The sequence below is a fragment of the Bos indicus genome, chromosome 14 (genome assembly GCF_029378745.1).
Source record: "Bos indicus isolate NIAB-ARS_2022 breed Sahiwal x Tharparkar chromosome 14, NIAB-ARS_B.indTharparkar_mat_pri_1.0, whole genome shotgun sequence".
NCBI lineage: Eukaryota > Metazoa > Chordata > Mammalia > Artiodactyla > Bovidae > Bos > Bos indicus.
This window is the reverse complement of record NC_091773.1, coordinates 71,693,446-71,710,671: the sequence shown is the minus strand read 5'-3', so window position 1 is coordinate 71,710,671 and position 17,226 is coordinate 71,693,446. Positions and strand designations below refer to the sequence as shown.

General features: G+C 32.6%; 1 protein-coding gene across 9 annotated transcripts in view; it reads right to left on the bottom strand.

Annotated features, from left to right (window-relative positions):
- Positions 1–4,475: 4,475 nt before the first annotated feature.
- TRIQK (triple QxxK/R motif containing) overlaps positions 4,476–17,226 on the bottom strand; it is a 116,145-nt gene continuing 103,394 nt past the window's right edge. For all 9 annotated transcript variants that reach the window (XM_070802917.1, XM_070802918.1, XM_019973964.2 and 6 more), the window contains 2 exons: positions 12,852–12,937; positions 4,476–7,603 (listed from right to left, as the gene is read on the bottom strand). In XM_070802917.1, coding sequence (XP_070659018.1) covers positions 7,490–7,603; positions 12,852–12,937 — 200 coding nt within the window. In that variant the 3' untranslated portion in view covers positions 4,476–7,489. The remainder of the gene's footprint in view (positions 7,604–12,851; positions 12,938–17,226) is intronic.

Genomic DNA, 17,226 nt, shown 5'->3' with positions numbered 1-17,226 from the left:
ACTGGAGTGGGGTGCCATTGCCTTCTCTGCAGTTAAGTATAATACATGCTATTTTAGTGAATCCATCACATTTTATTTTATAGAAGTAACAAGTAAAAAGACTCCTATATTGGACATTTACATAGCTTTAATTGTTTCTTTGTTTTTTTGACATTATGAAGAATGCTTAAAGTATACATCAAATTTAAGAAGTTTTAAAGTACACTGCAAAAGTCCCTTCCAAAAAGTGTGTGAGGTTACTATTCCCCCAAGCAGTATATTAAAGAGACTGTTTTTTCACATCTTTAATTAACACTGGGTACTGGCTTGTGTGTTAGATTTTAATTTAATGTGTTATAAACCAACAGTATTTCCTTTATGGCTTCTGATTCATAAATCACTGCCCAGAAATAATTTCCCTACTAAGAGCTTCTAAAAATGTCTATAATTTCTAATACTTTTTATCATTTCATTTTCATACAGAAATCAAATTCCATCAGAAATTAACTTTACGTCATGGTCTAGGCATCTTTTAATTTCCAGATGGATATTCAGTTAGTGTATTTAATAAATAACTTACCTATCCTCATGACGTATAGGAAACATTAAATGAATATTCATGTTTTGATCTATTTCTGGACATTGCACTTTTTCTATTGGTTTATCTACTTTTCCTTGACAATGATATTATTTTATGTATTATAACTTTATAATACACTTTACTATCTGGTGGGTTAAGGTTCTCTTTTCTATTTCCAGAGCAGAAGACTATTTTTATTAATTCCTTTTCTAAAGTTTTATTATGTCACCCTGTAACATTGTTTTATCCAATGAATTCTCTTCATACTTTTGCTGATTTTCTTCTAGATAATTCTATAGTTTAGATTGCAATTGTAAAAGATATTTCTATGCTATTATATTTAGCTAATTATTGTATAGATAGATAAAGCTATTTATTTCACAAATATTTTTCTAAAAGAGCATGCTACATAAATTTTAATATTTTCTTAGCTTTCTAGTCCATCATATAATATGCAAATATTATACTTTTCCCCACATTTACTACTTATTCCTGTTGTTTTTAAAATCTGACGAACTAACTGTCACTTTCAGAATAACTTAAAATAGTATAAAAGCATAAAGCTTTCATGATTTTAATAATATGAAGCATGATAACATAATTCTCATTTCAGTACTGAAGGGAACAAAGATTGCAATGGATTGAATCATATCACATATGTAAAATCTGTGCCTTTATAATGATAATAAATAAACAACAGGGACAACAATGGTACCTCTTCATTGGCCATAGTTAAGAGTACTAAATCATTACTCTGAAATTTGGATTTCTTTAAGCTGTTTAAGCTAACCAAATAATTGGTAAAAATTGTTTTTAATAATTTCACTTAACATATGCTAAAGGAATGATGGAAAATCACCAGTTTGAAATGCCTAATGAGATTAATAACCTAGGAAACAATTACGAATGGATTAAAAAGCTTTAGGTAAAACTTTGATGTAAAACCTTATTTTGGAGGGAATCAGGTTACTAGCACATGAATCCGGTGACAAATTTTGGCATTGCTGTAAGTGAGACAAGCAGATATCATGTGTCTCATTAGGAATTATGAAATACCCTTGCTTTAAAAACAAATGACAACAACAAAATTGTCTGGATCTAACCTAACTTAGAACTTAACTTATATTTTACAGAAAATAGGAAAAATAGAAGGAAAAAATGAATAATAAAATGGAAAAGGCCAAATCTAGAAAGTTGAATGTTCAAAAGGACCAATAACTTGGTTTTTTCAACAATCAATGGCATGAAAGAAAGAGAGGTTTGTTGCTGAATACAGTTGACTCCTGAACAACGTGGGTTTGAACTGCAGGCGCCCACTTACATGCGGATATTTTTCAAAAGTAAATACTACTACACAATCTACGGTTGGCTGAATCTTCAGATGTGGAGGAACCAGGAATATGGAGGGCTGACTATAAGTTAGAGGCAATTAGTCCCCATATTGTTCAAGGGTCAGCTTTAAAAGAATTTAAGAGACATGCAAACAAAGGTAATACAGATCTTGATTCAAAACCTACCTTAAATAGCTATCTTAGAGACAATTAAGGACATTTGACTCTTGCCTTGGTATTAAGTGATATGAGGAACGAATTATTTAATTTGATTAGCTTCTTAGTAACTAAAGAAAAAAAAATACCTAACAGAAAACAAAAACAAAATACCAAAGTACTTTCAGGAATGCATACTTGCAGGTAAAAATGTCAGCATATTTGAAATTTGCTTTAAAATACCTCAGGTTACAGAAGGGAACGGGTGGAGTATATAAAAAGAGTGGCAAAACATTGGTAGTTGTTGAAACTAGGTGATGGGTAGATTGAGGTTCACTGTACTCTTCTCTCGAGCTTTGTGTAATAATTGTATTTAGTGACAGATAAAGAAAGCGACAGATAAAGAAAGCAGGTAAGAAGAAAGACAATTGAAAAAAAAAGTGAAGGATCAGTGATATTTCTAAGTAAAATGGTAGATATGTAGAGGCAGTTAATATAGTACGCACCAAGTATGACAAAGTACATGTGAGGTTCATACAAACAGAGAAGGAATGTTCAAGACTGCCAAGAATTTAGAACTGAGGCAGATAGGAGAGACGGTAAAGAGTAAGTGAACAAGAGAACTCAAATAAGATGCCGAGACGGGCACTATCTTGATCACAGATGTGGAGGAGCTAGTGCGATAAATAAGTTTTTAATGTCTGGGTCACTTCTCTTTGGTCCACCAGCTTCTCTCTCCTGTTGTTTTATGTACAGCATACTAATATGGGCTAAGACTATGACCTCCATCATTGCTCATTATACCAAGAGTTATATTTGGTCATGTTTTATTTATAAAACTTTCTTTTAAAAAACTGCTACAATTTGAGAGAGTTTTAAAGATGCCTTTACCTTCACTTTATAAATATGAGAATAGGAAAAAAAAAGAGGCCTCTGAATTTTGTGTTATCCTAGGATGTACAGAGAAGACAAGCCAATGAAGACCTGCCTTGTCACATTCAATAGAGCAACTGCAGAAGCAATTTGTTACCAGCAGATGGATAGTTGAACACTGAAAAGGATGATAAACTGGAACAAAATTAGATATTGAAATCAATTTCTTTTAGGCTTACCATGAAACTTCACATTTACACAAACAATTGTATTTGAAGAAGTCAGAAAAAAAAATGCCATACTAAGACGGGTGCCCATGAAAACAGAACTTTACACATGCTATAGCCTTTATAGCCACCATTTACTTGGTAGGTCCAAATATTTATAGTTCATTGTTATGACTGCCAAAACTGGCAACCACAAGGATTGTTGTCTCAATTAGGACAGTAAACAGATTGTCTCTTTTTTTAATGAAAAAATCTAAAATGTAATACTTCACAGTTTAACATGTTTATTCATCTAAACGAGCTAAAAAATAATGGTGCGACATCTGTTCGAGAGGCATTGGTACCTCAAATTTTGGCTGCCTCCCCACCAATTTGGTTGTTGTTTTAAAAAATGAAGAATAGGAGGGGGTACTGTCATCAAAAAATCTTCTGGCAAGTGAAGTATCTTATTTTTCTTGAAATACGATCTCATGTCTGTTGCTAGGGATAAAAAAAAATTTGTTTAACAAGGAGGCACAGTGCTGAATATGACAGCAGTTCAATTGTTTTAAATACATTTACTGACCCACTATAGATATTTCCACACTGGTATAGTTCTTTAAGCAACTCTCCCAGTTCCCTCTATATTTACCTATATAGCTAAAACCTATACAAAATAGCAAAGTGTTTCTGTATCCACTGGATTCATCTGCTACGATATTTTCTGTAGGTTATACTGATTTTAGATATGGTGTCAGTGGAACAAAATCTAGCAAACATCCTAACCAGACTGCACTGGAGCAATTCTAATAAAAGAAGGCAGTGCTGCTAAGGGAGAAGCGGTGTGAATCTCCCCAGAGAAGCCTCAGGTAAGTGTAAAGAAGCCTAATTGCTGGTAACAAGAAAATAAAAGCTTATCTTAGATAGCCTCTGGCTCAACAACCTTATTTATAGATGAAATACATTAACATTTAAAATCTGTTTACTTTCTAGAAGTTTATTTCTGAAGCTTATCTAAAGTATAACTTGTTCTACTGAATTATCATGACTATATAATTTCAGAATCTGGAAAAATAAAGCATCTTCATTTTCACATAAATATAAACATTACAATGAAAATTTAGTTTTACTTTCAGTAAGAGTGAAGATTTAGACTAAGTTAAATTTCAAACAATGAGTATGATTTTGAATGATAATTAAGATCAGAATAACGTATTTGACTTCCTGGAAAAGAGCAATATTTCTGTTTTACAATAGATCTAATGCTAGTTGTCTTGATCTTCAAGAAAACTAGGGTTAAATGTATATGTGCCCCAATACAAGCAAAGACCATAAATGCTAAGTGCTGAGTTGAAAAATATTGTAATTTTAAGTTTTATTTATTAAATACAAATAATTTTTGACCATATATCACATGCAAAAACTGTGCCAGGCTCTGAGAAGACTAAAAGAGATTAATTTTAACATGCATTTATTAAATATATGCAGATCACCACACTACTGAAATTACAGAAAAATAAGAATATATTCTCAGGACTTTGTAATCATCAGTTGAAATGGAAATATTTCTATTTTATGAAAAATTGAAAAAGGTTAGAAAATCTTCAAGTATTTTGTCACCTTAAAACAACAAACCTCATACTAGTACTAAAATAGGCTTTTAGTACATTTGTTTCAAAAGAAATTCTAGATGAGGTAATATTTTTACATCTCCTCTCAGATGAATTTACATTTTCTTTATTTTGCATGCAAGATAAGATGCAGTAACCATTTTCACTTCATTCACAACATTTCCTAGGTTGTACATTAAGTCCAGCTGCATTAGTTGAAATTATTTTTTCCTGCAGAAACAGCATGTTAACAGATTCTAATATTCTGAAAAGTAGTTAAATTTTTCTGTTTTTGTCTTCTGAATTACTCTGAGCGATGAATTATTGCAGGGGAAAAACCCACTCCTAAAATCTGTCTGGTGCCAGTCTCAGACTTACACCAAATACCCCTCACTATTCAAAAGTGTAGTGCCCTGAAAACCGTAGGCAGGATAACACCTCTCTGACCTCAAAGATTCAAACTAGGCTTCAACCCGGGATTTCTCTATAAAAAACTGCTGCTTTCTAACTAAGGTGAGTTTGAAAAATGTGGACTTCACGAAAATAGTGTATTGTAAACATACACTGTCTCACTTTACCTGCTATTTATTAAAATCAGAATTTAGCTCTTAGAACTTACCATAAGTCAGTCAGTCATACAAACAGACCAGCCATAGACTCAGAGTATTGGTAAAACTATGTAATGAAACTTGCCTATAATCATACTATGTTTAGCCTAATATTCATTATTATCAAAAACAACATTTTCTCCCAAAGAATACCTCAATGGTAGAACAGGATAATAAATTATTTTTTCAGGGTAATGAATTTTCAAACATTTCTAAGAGTATAATCATGTATTTTAAATACTATAAATTCTGTTATATCTCACTTGGATAGGTATCTAATAAACAAGTATTACATATCCTTGCATTTAAATTACCACTGAAATTAGAAATAATCTTTATTTAATACGACTGCATTTAGCACCAGATGGGAGGGAAAATAACTAAATGAAAATTGTTCACGTAAATGTGATAGGAGTAAGGGAAAACAGTATTTCTTGACATGTGGCATGTCACTCAGGAAAGTAAAAGACCCATCATATCCAAAATGCCAGCTTGGATATTCCCTTGCCACCCACTTCACAAACAGACATACCACATGGCATTAAATGCTGCAACCTTTCCTAAAAATGCCACTTGGATTGGTCCACTGTGGTGAGTATATAGGAACTCTTGGTCTGTCTCTTAAGTTTGTGATTTCAAGGGGAAGAATCCAGTAAATAGTATTGGCTAAATTCTGCCCTCAGCTGTTTGACAAAAAGGATCTATGAGGATACTGGATCTTTTGGCTGTTTGCATCTAATGAAATAAATTAAACTACTTGAAAAAATTCTATAGAACAAAATGCTATATAGCCACCTTCAAATCTGCAAAAGTCTCAGAGATATTTATCAAAACTTTGTTCTCTTGGTGAGTATGGAAACAATCTTTAACATTTTATTTACTCTTTATAAATACACTATAAAACACCTTAAGAACATGTTGCAAACTATTCATTTTCTATACATATTTATATAAGGTAGTAACTAACGACTCTGCTGTGGACACGTATTTTTCCATTTCTAAGCTTAATGTATTTGTGTGCTGTAAAAATATTTTAAAAATCCACTACCAGTAAAAAATATTGTCATTATATTAGTCATTAGTCATTATAACCCAACCAATGTAAAATACCTTGAAAAATCATATAAACAAAAAACTCCATATGCAGGTAATATAAGACACATATTTTCTTCTGTTACTTGCTTTTCACAAGAGTCTTAATTGATTTAATTCCCAAGAGGCAAAGTACAATTTTGTAAAACAAGTCTGCATTGTTCAGATATGAGACAACCCAAGAAAGTGCCTCTGAGTAGGTAGGACTTCTGCTATGACTGTTGTATGAAAAAGACTGCACAGTTAGATGACAGATTGTTACTCACTAACGAGAGGGGCAAACTGATACAGCAAGCAGCCAGAACAACATAATTAAAAAAGGATTCCAAGTTTATATTAGTAGAGTAATAAGTTAATTAAAATCAAGATCAACTGAACTTTCTATGTACACCAGTTCAGACAGCCCAAGAGGAAAGGAACTCTATTTTCGAGACATATGTGACTCTTTGAGCTTCTGTCATCCAGGTGCCATTTCTGATGGAGCACATGTGCACTGAACAGTTGGCAAGGAAGGAAAAAGATTACGGGAGATGTATGTGCAGATAGTCTCTCTAATGATATAAAATACGTCTGGAAAGAAAGCAGGGCTTCTCTGTAAAATGAAAAATTTCCCATGACTTTTCATCCCTTCTTAGGCGCTCAGTGTGACTAGAGAATGCTTCTGGAAATGAGGATATATACTCCCACTCATGATGTATATGGAACGAAACAGATTTGGTGATCTGCATGTGATGGAGTTATACACATAAATTGCCTAAGACATCCGAAGAGTTTAGGATCTGTTTCCCATTTTATCAAAATGCACCATGAATAGGTTGCCTGTCAAAGTAGAAAGATTTATAGGAGTATCTGGTAGCACACATATTATACTACATTGCTAGGTAAGGTTCTTTTCTTGATATCCTATGCAACTACTTAAAAAGATATTTCTGCAAACTGAAAATACCAGCAGAAAAAAATTCAAGATCTTGCTGTCTCAGTACTTCAGAAAGTATTGGTCCCTAGAGGTGCTTTTATAAAATTATTTCCTTTTCATGCATTGATTGCTGCTCAACTATTCTTCATCTGGTTCCAGATCAGGGTCAACATCTGTGGACAGTCTGAGATAAAAGAAAGCATAGAAAGCCAGCAGGAGGGCCAGTATAGCTGCAAGCACAAGGCCAACTTCCTGAGGAAGGAAAAAAAAAAGTAGATTTGAAATTCATGAAATGCGATTGGTTAATGTTATCAGTTTCATGACATAAAAAAAAAAAGTCTAGAATGATCACATTCTTTTTGTTTAACACTTTCTGTCATTAAGCAAAGAAACTTATTTTGTGGTTGAGGACACCTATTGTAATGGCAAGTACATCAGTGGGTGGGCTTCCCTGGTGGCCTGGAAAATCCCAGGGACAGAGGAGCCTGGTGGGCTACAATCCATGGGGTCGCAGAAGAGTCAGATACGACTTAGTGACTAAACAACAACATCAGTGGGTATAATAACAGAAGTATATTCATACTTGTTATTACTTTTATTTAGCTTGTGTCTTTCTAATAATAACATTAACATTTACAATTTTAATATATTTTCATAGTTTAGATATCAAACTGTTGGATGCAAGCAGTGTAGTTTGTACCTACACAGTTTATCTTTCTCTGTATTTCTTGCTTCAACACATTTATATTTGTTATAGCAATTGGACACAGATTCTAAAATGATCACTCCTTTTCTAATGGAAAGAAACAACTATAACAAGTTTCTAGATTATGTCTCTGCACTTGTGCCACCCGGGAAGCCCATAAACATCCTTATTAAATATTATTTTGTTAAAACTCTTATTTTTAACTTCTATAGTTTACAATGTGGCAGAACAAAACTGAATACTCTTGGGTCATGAAGCATGATATGATATGACAGAATTATCACAACTATGAAGGATGGTCCTGGGTACTTCACTTAGTGATCTGATGCAGATTATATTGATTATGTTGAAATAATAGCCAGGAAGTTTACCACATACACAAGAGCAAAATCATATTATTTTTTAGAAAATCTATAAACTTTTTGTATTGATATAGAGACATATCATGAAGGAATTTTCTCAATATTAGCATATCACTTGGCTAAACAGAAAAAAGAACAAATAATGCCAGTACAGTATCCTAAAGGGCTTAAATATTCCCTTCTAATTTTCACTTTCATATCACACCCCTTCCTGATACTATTTTATGGAGAAACCATTTATTTGCACTTAATACAAATGTAGCTTTCATAAGCCACTTAATAAACTTTAAAGACAATAAAATCAATTTGGTTTATAATAAACATTTCATTTTTACCTGAATTTTGAAATTACAACTGGATATTTTATATAAATTTTTAGCTTTATAATTACATTTTTTTGGATCTGAAAACTATAAAAATAAATATTAATGAAAATCATGGGGTTGAAAGATTTAGTGTCAACTATTTTTGTTAAGATTTGATTTTTAAATCTACTTTAATGAAATCAAAACAAAACAAAAATTACTCTATCAATATAATGTCAAATTAAAGTGAATTTTTCTCTGTTGCAGTTGGAATACTTTGGCATCTCAAAAGGGCATGGCAGCATCAGACAGGTTTCATTTATTTTCTCGTATCCACAGCTGTGCTCCCAGACCCATCTGGTTACACAGCTACTAATTTTAAGAGGCTGTAATAAACAAGTGACACACAACTGCAAACTCCATCTGTTCTGTATAGTGGACAACAGAACTGTTCAACAGCAGTCACCATTCACATTCGCTTAACACAAGAATAAAGTTTTTACTCTTGATTGGAGGCCATGATTCTCATTCTCACTAATAATCACCTCTAATTGCTGCTTTTCAACTCCTCCTTATCCTTTCAAGCAACACTGTTTCACCTTCATTGTACATTTTTAGAATATCCAGAGGCATAAAAAAGAGGTTTAAGGGTAGAAAGTGGAGAACATTCATAGAATACAACTTCAAAGGACCTATTAATTCAATTAAGTCTATTCACTATACTATGTTATGCAGGTGAGGCTCAAGAAGTACTGGATGAGGAGGTACAGCAAGTCATTTTTGTCAAAATGTCCCTTTTCTGTTAAAGAGGTTATTACTGTGGGGACTGCATGTTTGGAAGGTTAAAACTGTGGTAAAATTGGAAAACACTGCCTTCAGAATGCTGGTTATGCTAATCATAACCTATACCCCTAAGACATTTATGACGCTCCTTGCCCTTGGCCATTTTTGGCTTTAGATCAGAAATAACAAAAAAGAATAAAAATAATAATTCCAGGTGGCTCATGTTAGCAAGATCTGGTTGACATTTGAATATGTCATTTATATAACAGAGAAATCAAATTTTGATCCTTATTATTTTAATTATTTTTCAAATAAACTTAATAAACCACTTAATAAATATAGATTTTTTCCTTGTAAATACTAGGAAACAGGTATTTGCATTCTAAAATTTTTTTTTACTAATTTGCAATTCTTGAAAAAAGTTTTCAAGTTGAACAGCAACCAAAGAGCAAATATTAGTCATGCAAATATTTTGTAGGTGGTACACTTTACTGGGTCATAAATTATTTTGTTTACATTGGTAAGAGACAGGAACCAAAAATAGCTTCACAATAGAAATTAGTTCACATTTTGAAGTAGCCATATTCATGTCTTATTCTAAATCATTACTGTTTCTTGAATTTTTCTGTTGCTAAACATTCATTTATTAAAACACACTGGAAGCCCCTGAGGGTAAGGTACCCTACTGTGTAATTTTTATATCTCATATCCATGATTCCTCAATCAATTGATTTTAGATACTGAAATCTGGAAGTGGTTTCTTGTAAAAATTTCTCCAAAACAATGATGTCTTTTCTTTCCTTTCACAGGTTCTACAATGTGGTAATACAATTTCTAAATAAATAATGAAGGATTGAGTCAGATTTATATAATTCATATGTAAGGTATATATTAAAATTATAGACTGCTTTGAAAACTTTACCACAATAACATCCACAATACTATCTTCACAACAAAACTAAGAACGTTTTGTAATATGTAGTACAGTCACACAAGGCAGACTTAGTTGAAGTAGGGGATCTTTAGGCCAATGAAAAGCATCCAAGGAAAGTCTTATTTATGCAAACCAGTAATAGCTACTTCAAACACATATTTATGTTAAGTGTTTTCATTGTATCATTGTATTATTTAACTCTCCCAACTATTCTGTGAGGTAAATGGCATAAAATCCATTTTACAAATGTGCTATCTTAGAGTCTGCATCACTATAACAGTAGAAGAAAGAAGCAAGTGATTCTAGGCCTCTTTATTCTGTGTTCAATTTTATCATTGCTGTTATTTTTCTATTCCATGCAGTTGTTCATATGTTCTATAGATTTACATTATTTGAAGAACGTAACTATGATTCCCTCTAAAAACTAAGTAGTCAAGTGATAAAAGATACCATTACAGTCATCCTGTATTAACCAGCTAAGAGTCAAACATGTCTGATGTTCGTTAGTCCTTAGTTGCTTCTCTGACATTATCGCTATGGATAAAATCACTCACCAGGGAAATTAAATAGCATTAAATGGCAATCCTGAAAGAAACTTCGTTATTTAAAATACTATACTAAAATGACAAGGCAATCAAAGTTTGACAGGGCAAGCTAATTAGGATGCTAGATTTGAAATGTAAAACACCTCCATGGTTCTGATTCTAAAAAGTTTCCTATCATTTTAATGGGGATTTCACATAAATTTTCAAGCAAAGTAAATGATGTTTAAGGCTAAGGTTTTTGTTCTTCACAGGTTTACAAATCAAAATGCTTTGCTAGTTTATTAAAAAGGAGCTACATTTTTGAGGTCAAAAACTTTTCTGTACATGCTTTAAATCATAAATGAAATCTAAGAACAATTTTTTTCTCATAAGAGATAAATTCTACATTGTTTTGAAAAAATACTTTAAATGACTGTACTGTAAAGTAGACTTATACTAGAAATATGGTTATTTCCTCCGGGTAAAACCATAGCAAAAATTATAAGAGCCAATGAAAAAGGAAGTGTATGGGAAAGTGGTATACATCAATAAATGCAGGGCTGCACTGTTTTTCAAATTCTAATTTATAGTTTCTCATTATATTGTGCCGCAAGTAGAGTGTGCTATCCCGATATTTTTCTGACAAAACAAAAGCAAAGTACTGTATTATGAAAGATAAAAGTAAATGACACATTCCTTTCCTGGAAAATGACAAGACCATGCTCTCACTACAAAAGACAATCATCAGGTAACTAACTGCAAAATAAGGAAATAAGCACTGGTTTTAGAAAGTTCATGTCATAGAAATAATTTTAAAGATGAATGAAATTTCATGTGAAATTAGAAGAAAATGTCAAAAGATTAATCTCTCTCTTTTAAATAAAAAGGTAATTCACTTTTTTTTTTTTTTCATTAAAAACCGACACACAGAACTAACTGAGGAGACTATTGTGAAAACACACCACAGCACACAGCAATGCTTGATCTAAATCAGCAACCAGGAGTAAAAAGAAGGCCGTGTTTTGTGATTATAATAGCAAATTCTGGAAGACAACCAAATATATCATCTGGCAGTTCAACAGCTGTTACAGCTTGGTAGTAATACCTTGGCATTTGCTATAAGCTATAACTTAGAAAAATTGATTTTTCATCTGCCAGATAAAAACCAAAATCTCCTTTTAACATTTTAATATTTAAATAAAATATATGTACTAGCCACTTTTACACATTTGACAGTGGAGCCACCAAAATAATTTTTCTATTTATAGTTTAATTTTACTCTAAATACTTGGCAGAGTTGACATGAGTAATAATGTAAATGTAATTTTGTTGAACTTCATTGTGATAGCACATTGGATTATCTGTTAACATCATTCTCAATAGCTTTTATCCTTCTTAAGCAGTAAAAACACTGGTTTTTTAAAAGAACATCATCTGGGAACATCATTAGAATTTCATCATCGAGAGTACTGACAACTAAACCAATACATGAGCAAAATTACGTATATTAGTGACCTAAGTGTATACAATTATAATTAAAATATAAACAACCATAAAGTGCAATTTTTTGCAAATGAGAAAAGTTTTTGATCCAGACCACATATATCACTGAAGTGAAACAGAAGCTACAGAAAAAGTAAGTTGCAACTTTAAGTGTAACTGGTTCTCTTAAGTGATATTGGGTCTTAATCTAAGACCTGATAAAATCTTAGAATGGGAAGGATGTTTCTCATTAAGTAAATTCTTTTCAAAAGCCTTTAATTCCGGCATTTGACTTAGATTTTGAAATGTCATAAAACATTTAGAATTCAATATTTATGCAATCCATTTTAGAAAATGAAGTGGCAGGCAATATATCAAATTTTAAAGTTATCAAATATAGGTACCTTTATGCCAATTGCTGTTTTCTTTGCTTCTGCTTTTAATTTAGTTGCTCGTAAAATAGGTTTGGTTTTTTTATAATCCTGTTTACCTAAAAAGAAATAATTTCAGACAATGAGCTATAATTCAAGTTTAATAGCATCTGAAATGTCAAAGAACTTGTAGAGTAAACCTGGAACACAAAGTTGCAAAGTAATTCCCAGTTACAGAAACCATAAACTGGTCACCCTAAAAGGTCAACTTTTCTTTCTCCTACTTTTTCAGGAAGACGACTTGACAGACATATTCAGTTTCCTGTGAAGTGAATATCAACAAAGATTAAAAAAAAAATCCCTTTAGAGAATAAGATGTTTAAAGCAAAGGCCATCTGGAGCATTTGGAGACAAATATGGAAATAAATGAATATACGTAAGATCCCATCAAATAGGTAAGGTTAAACATCTTCATCCTGGAGAGGGGCATGGCAACCCACTCCAGAATTCTTGCCTGGAGAATGCCCATGGACAGAGGAGCCTGGCGGCTACAGTCCATGGAGTCACAAGAGTTGGAGACAACTGAAGTGACTTAGCATGCAGGGAAACAATTTTGTCTTGGTAACTGAAGAGTAACAGTTTATTAGAAATTTTATTATGGATATATCAAATATTCAATAATCAATTTGAGAAATATTCTCAAGCTTTCTCTAGGTAAGATATTGAAGACTGATCTGTAAATAATTAACTTTCAATTCATTAGAAAAAAATATTTAACTTCTGTTTGTTATCAATGGAGGACAGAATAAATATGGCTTGATAAATGATCCAGGGTAGCTATATTGAAATATTAGTTTCAATCTTCTTTTCCAAATTTAACAACCAGAAATGAACAAAATTGAGTTAGAGTCACAAAATTTGCTTTTTGCTGTGTACCATCTGGTGACCCCACTAATGAGTAACAAAAGAGCTATTACACAGCCTGTGAGGAAAATAGATTTAACAACAATAACAACAACAAAAACACTGACTAGAATAATATACATATTTTTGTTAACCAAACTCTTAGCTAAGAATTGAGTCAAATGAGGGTCAAATATAAGCATATGTCATTCTGAGTGGGAATTAACATTTGACCAAATAATCTCTTTGAGTATTTTATATTCTCTTATTTGGCCACACTGAAGTAAGCCTGAAAGCAGTTTATCTAAAGTATATCATCAAAGTGTAATGTGCAATATATTTCTTAATGTGTTTGCTAATGGTTCAAAAATATCTTTAAAATTCTATTAGATTTTTAGAATTAGAAATGGCAGGGAGAAGTGAGACAAATAGACTGGAATAATGAAGAAATGCCATATTTGTGTTTGTTAGACACAGAAAAGTATTTGTTTGGCTGAAGAATTATGTTTTTATTAAAGAAGAGTGTATGCTATTTTCTTAACTGTATGGTATAGCAGTCATTCTGGATCTATGAGCATGCAGAAGTCTAATAAATATTATTTGATGATAGAGCTTAATGATCCAGAAATGAGCCAATTGTAAGAATGTATATCAAATGATCTAAATTTAAACTATACAATGAACAAAATACAGAAAAATATTACTCTGACCCATTTTAAATTAGCAACATTTAATTTTGCTGAAAAAAAACCTTGACAAGTGTTCACTCGGATTTCACATTCTCAATAGTCAAACTATTCATGTCATTATTCCTGCTGAGATATAAACAGTTCAGAACAATGAAACTGGTGACACATCAAATGTCTCCACACAACCAAATGTCATGGTTACAAAACAAATTTTTAATGAGAATCTAAAAAGAAATTTCATTATTATGTATATGAAGCCAAGCAGTCATTTCTTATATTATCTTATATATGCCTTATAATAAACTCTGGGTGCAAGAGGGACAAAATAAAGAAAGAAAAAAGAATTATCTTAACCCATTTGCTTTTCATAGACATACAGTATTTTGGATGATGTGTCTGTCATAAAATAGATAAAAAAATGCCTAAAAGAGTTAATGTTAAAGTGGGATTTTATCATTCTACTTCACTTGCCGTTGGCTAAATAATGCATTCTATTTCAATTCAACTATAATTTCTTAAAGAATAATATTTATAGATTTATATTAAAGTTGATACATTTGAAGCTATATTTATAATAAATAGTTTTAAAAATTATTGCACACCTCATACCTCAAAAAGTACATCTGTCATTAATGTAGCATTCTCTTTGCCGACTATGATATCCAAAAGTATATACTGCAAAATGTGGTTTCATTCTGCTAAGGGAAAACATTTACAGGGACATCTGCTAAGTTCTTTGTAACTAAAACCAGATCTTTCCTTTATATCCAATGAGAATTTTAACATTTTTTTATGGCTTCAAAAAATACCTATGCCCACATGATCATAAAAATATAAAAAAGAAGCTCTTGACTTTGCTTACTTACACCTAGGAAAAAACACTTTTATATAATCTAGATTTTATATGTAGGCAAATTCTGAAATCCAATTGGATCTGATTCTGATTACATCAGTAACACAATAATCAAAGTAGCAACTTAGCAATTGCTCATTATATTTTATATTAGGGAAATTTAAGCCCACGAAGCTAATACAGGGTCTCAATCATCTCATTTTTCTCTTCTCATTTTCACTATTCATCACATTTCCATACTTGAATTTCCCATGATACAGTTTAAGTAGCAAAAGTTTTCTCCCCCAACAAAAGCATCTCCTTAATTTCTGATGGACTGATTTATGTCTCTCTCCAATATAAGCCTATTATTTCATTTTATTTTTAAATTATCATACAGTAAAGTCAACAATTTTTTCTTTTGGTATAGAGTTATATCAATTTTAATGCTTATATACAGATTTATGTAATTACTACTACAGTCTAGATACAGAAAATTTATATTGGGTTGGCCAAAACCTTCATTTGTATTTTTCTATAACATCTTACAGAAAACTCTCTGGCACTATCCTTCTATACTCAACCTCCCTCCAACCCATAATTCCTGGCAATCACTGATCTATTGTCTATTTATCTAGCTTTGTCTTTTCAATAATGTGGCAATAATGTGACAAAGGTTTTTTTATTCAGCATCAATTCAGTTCAGTTCAGTTCCTCAGTCATGTCTGATTCTTTGCGACCCCATGGACTGCAGCACGCTAGGCTTCCCTGTCCATCACTTACTCCTGGAGCTTACTCAAACTCATGTCCACCTAGTTGGTGATGCCATCCAACCATCTCATCCTCTGTTATCCCGTTCTCCTCCTGCCTTCACCCTTCCCAGCATTAGGATCTTTTCTAATGAGTAAGTTCTTCCCATCAGGTGGCCAAAGTATTGGAGTTTCAGCTTCAGCATCAGTCCTTCCAATGAATATTCAGGACTGATTTCCTTTAAAATTGACTGGTTTTATCTCCTTGCAGTCCAAGGGACTCTCAAGAATCTTCTCCAACACTACAGTTCAAAAGCATCAATTCTTCGGTGCTCAGCATTCTTTATGGCCCAACTTGCACATTCATGCATGACTACTGGAAAAGCTATGGCTTTGACTAGACAGATCTTTGTTGGCAAAGTCAAGTCTCTGCTTTTTAATATGCTGTCTAGGTTGGTCATAGCTTTTCTTCCAAGGAGCAAGCATCTTTTAATTTCATGGCTGCAGCCAAAGAAAATAAAGTTTTTCACTGTTTCTATTGTTTCCCCATCTATTTCCCATGAAGTGATGGGACCAGATGTCATGATCTTAGTTTTCTGAATGTTGAGTTTTAAGCCAGCTTTTTCACTCTCCTCTTTCACTTTCATCAAAAGTCTCTTTAGTTCTTCTTCACTTTCTGCCTTAAGGGTGGTGTCATCTGCATATCTGAGGTTACTGATACTTCTCCCAGCAACCTTGATTCCAGCTTGTGCTTAATCCAGCCCAGCGTTTCTCATGATGTACTACTCTGCATAAGCATGGTGACAATATACAGTCTTAACATACTCCTTTCCTGATTTGGAACCAGTCTGTTGTTCCATGTCAAGTTCTAACTGTTGCTTGCTGACCTGCATACAGATTTCTGAGGAGGAAGGTCAGGTGGTCTGGTATTCTCATCTCTTGAAGAATTTTCCAGTTTATTATGATCCACACAGTCAAAGGCTTAATCAATAAAGCAGAAATAGATGTTTTTCTGGAACTCTCTTGCTTTTTCAATGATCCAACGGCTGTTGCCAATCTGATCTCTGGTTCCTCTGCCTTTTCTAAAACCAGCTTGAACATCTGCAACTACAGGGTTCTCGTACTGCTGAAGCCTGGCTTGGAGAATTTTGAGCATTATTTTGCTAGCATGTGAGATGAGTGCAATTGTGCAGTAGTTTAAGCATTCTTTGGCATTGCCTTTCTTTGGGATTGGA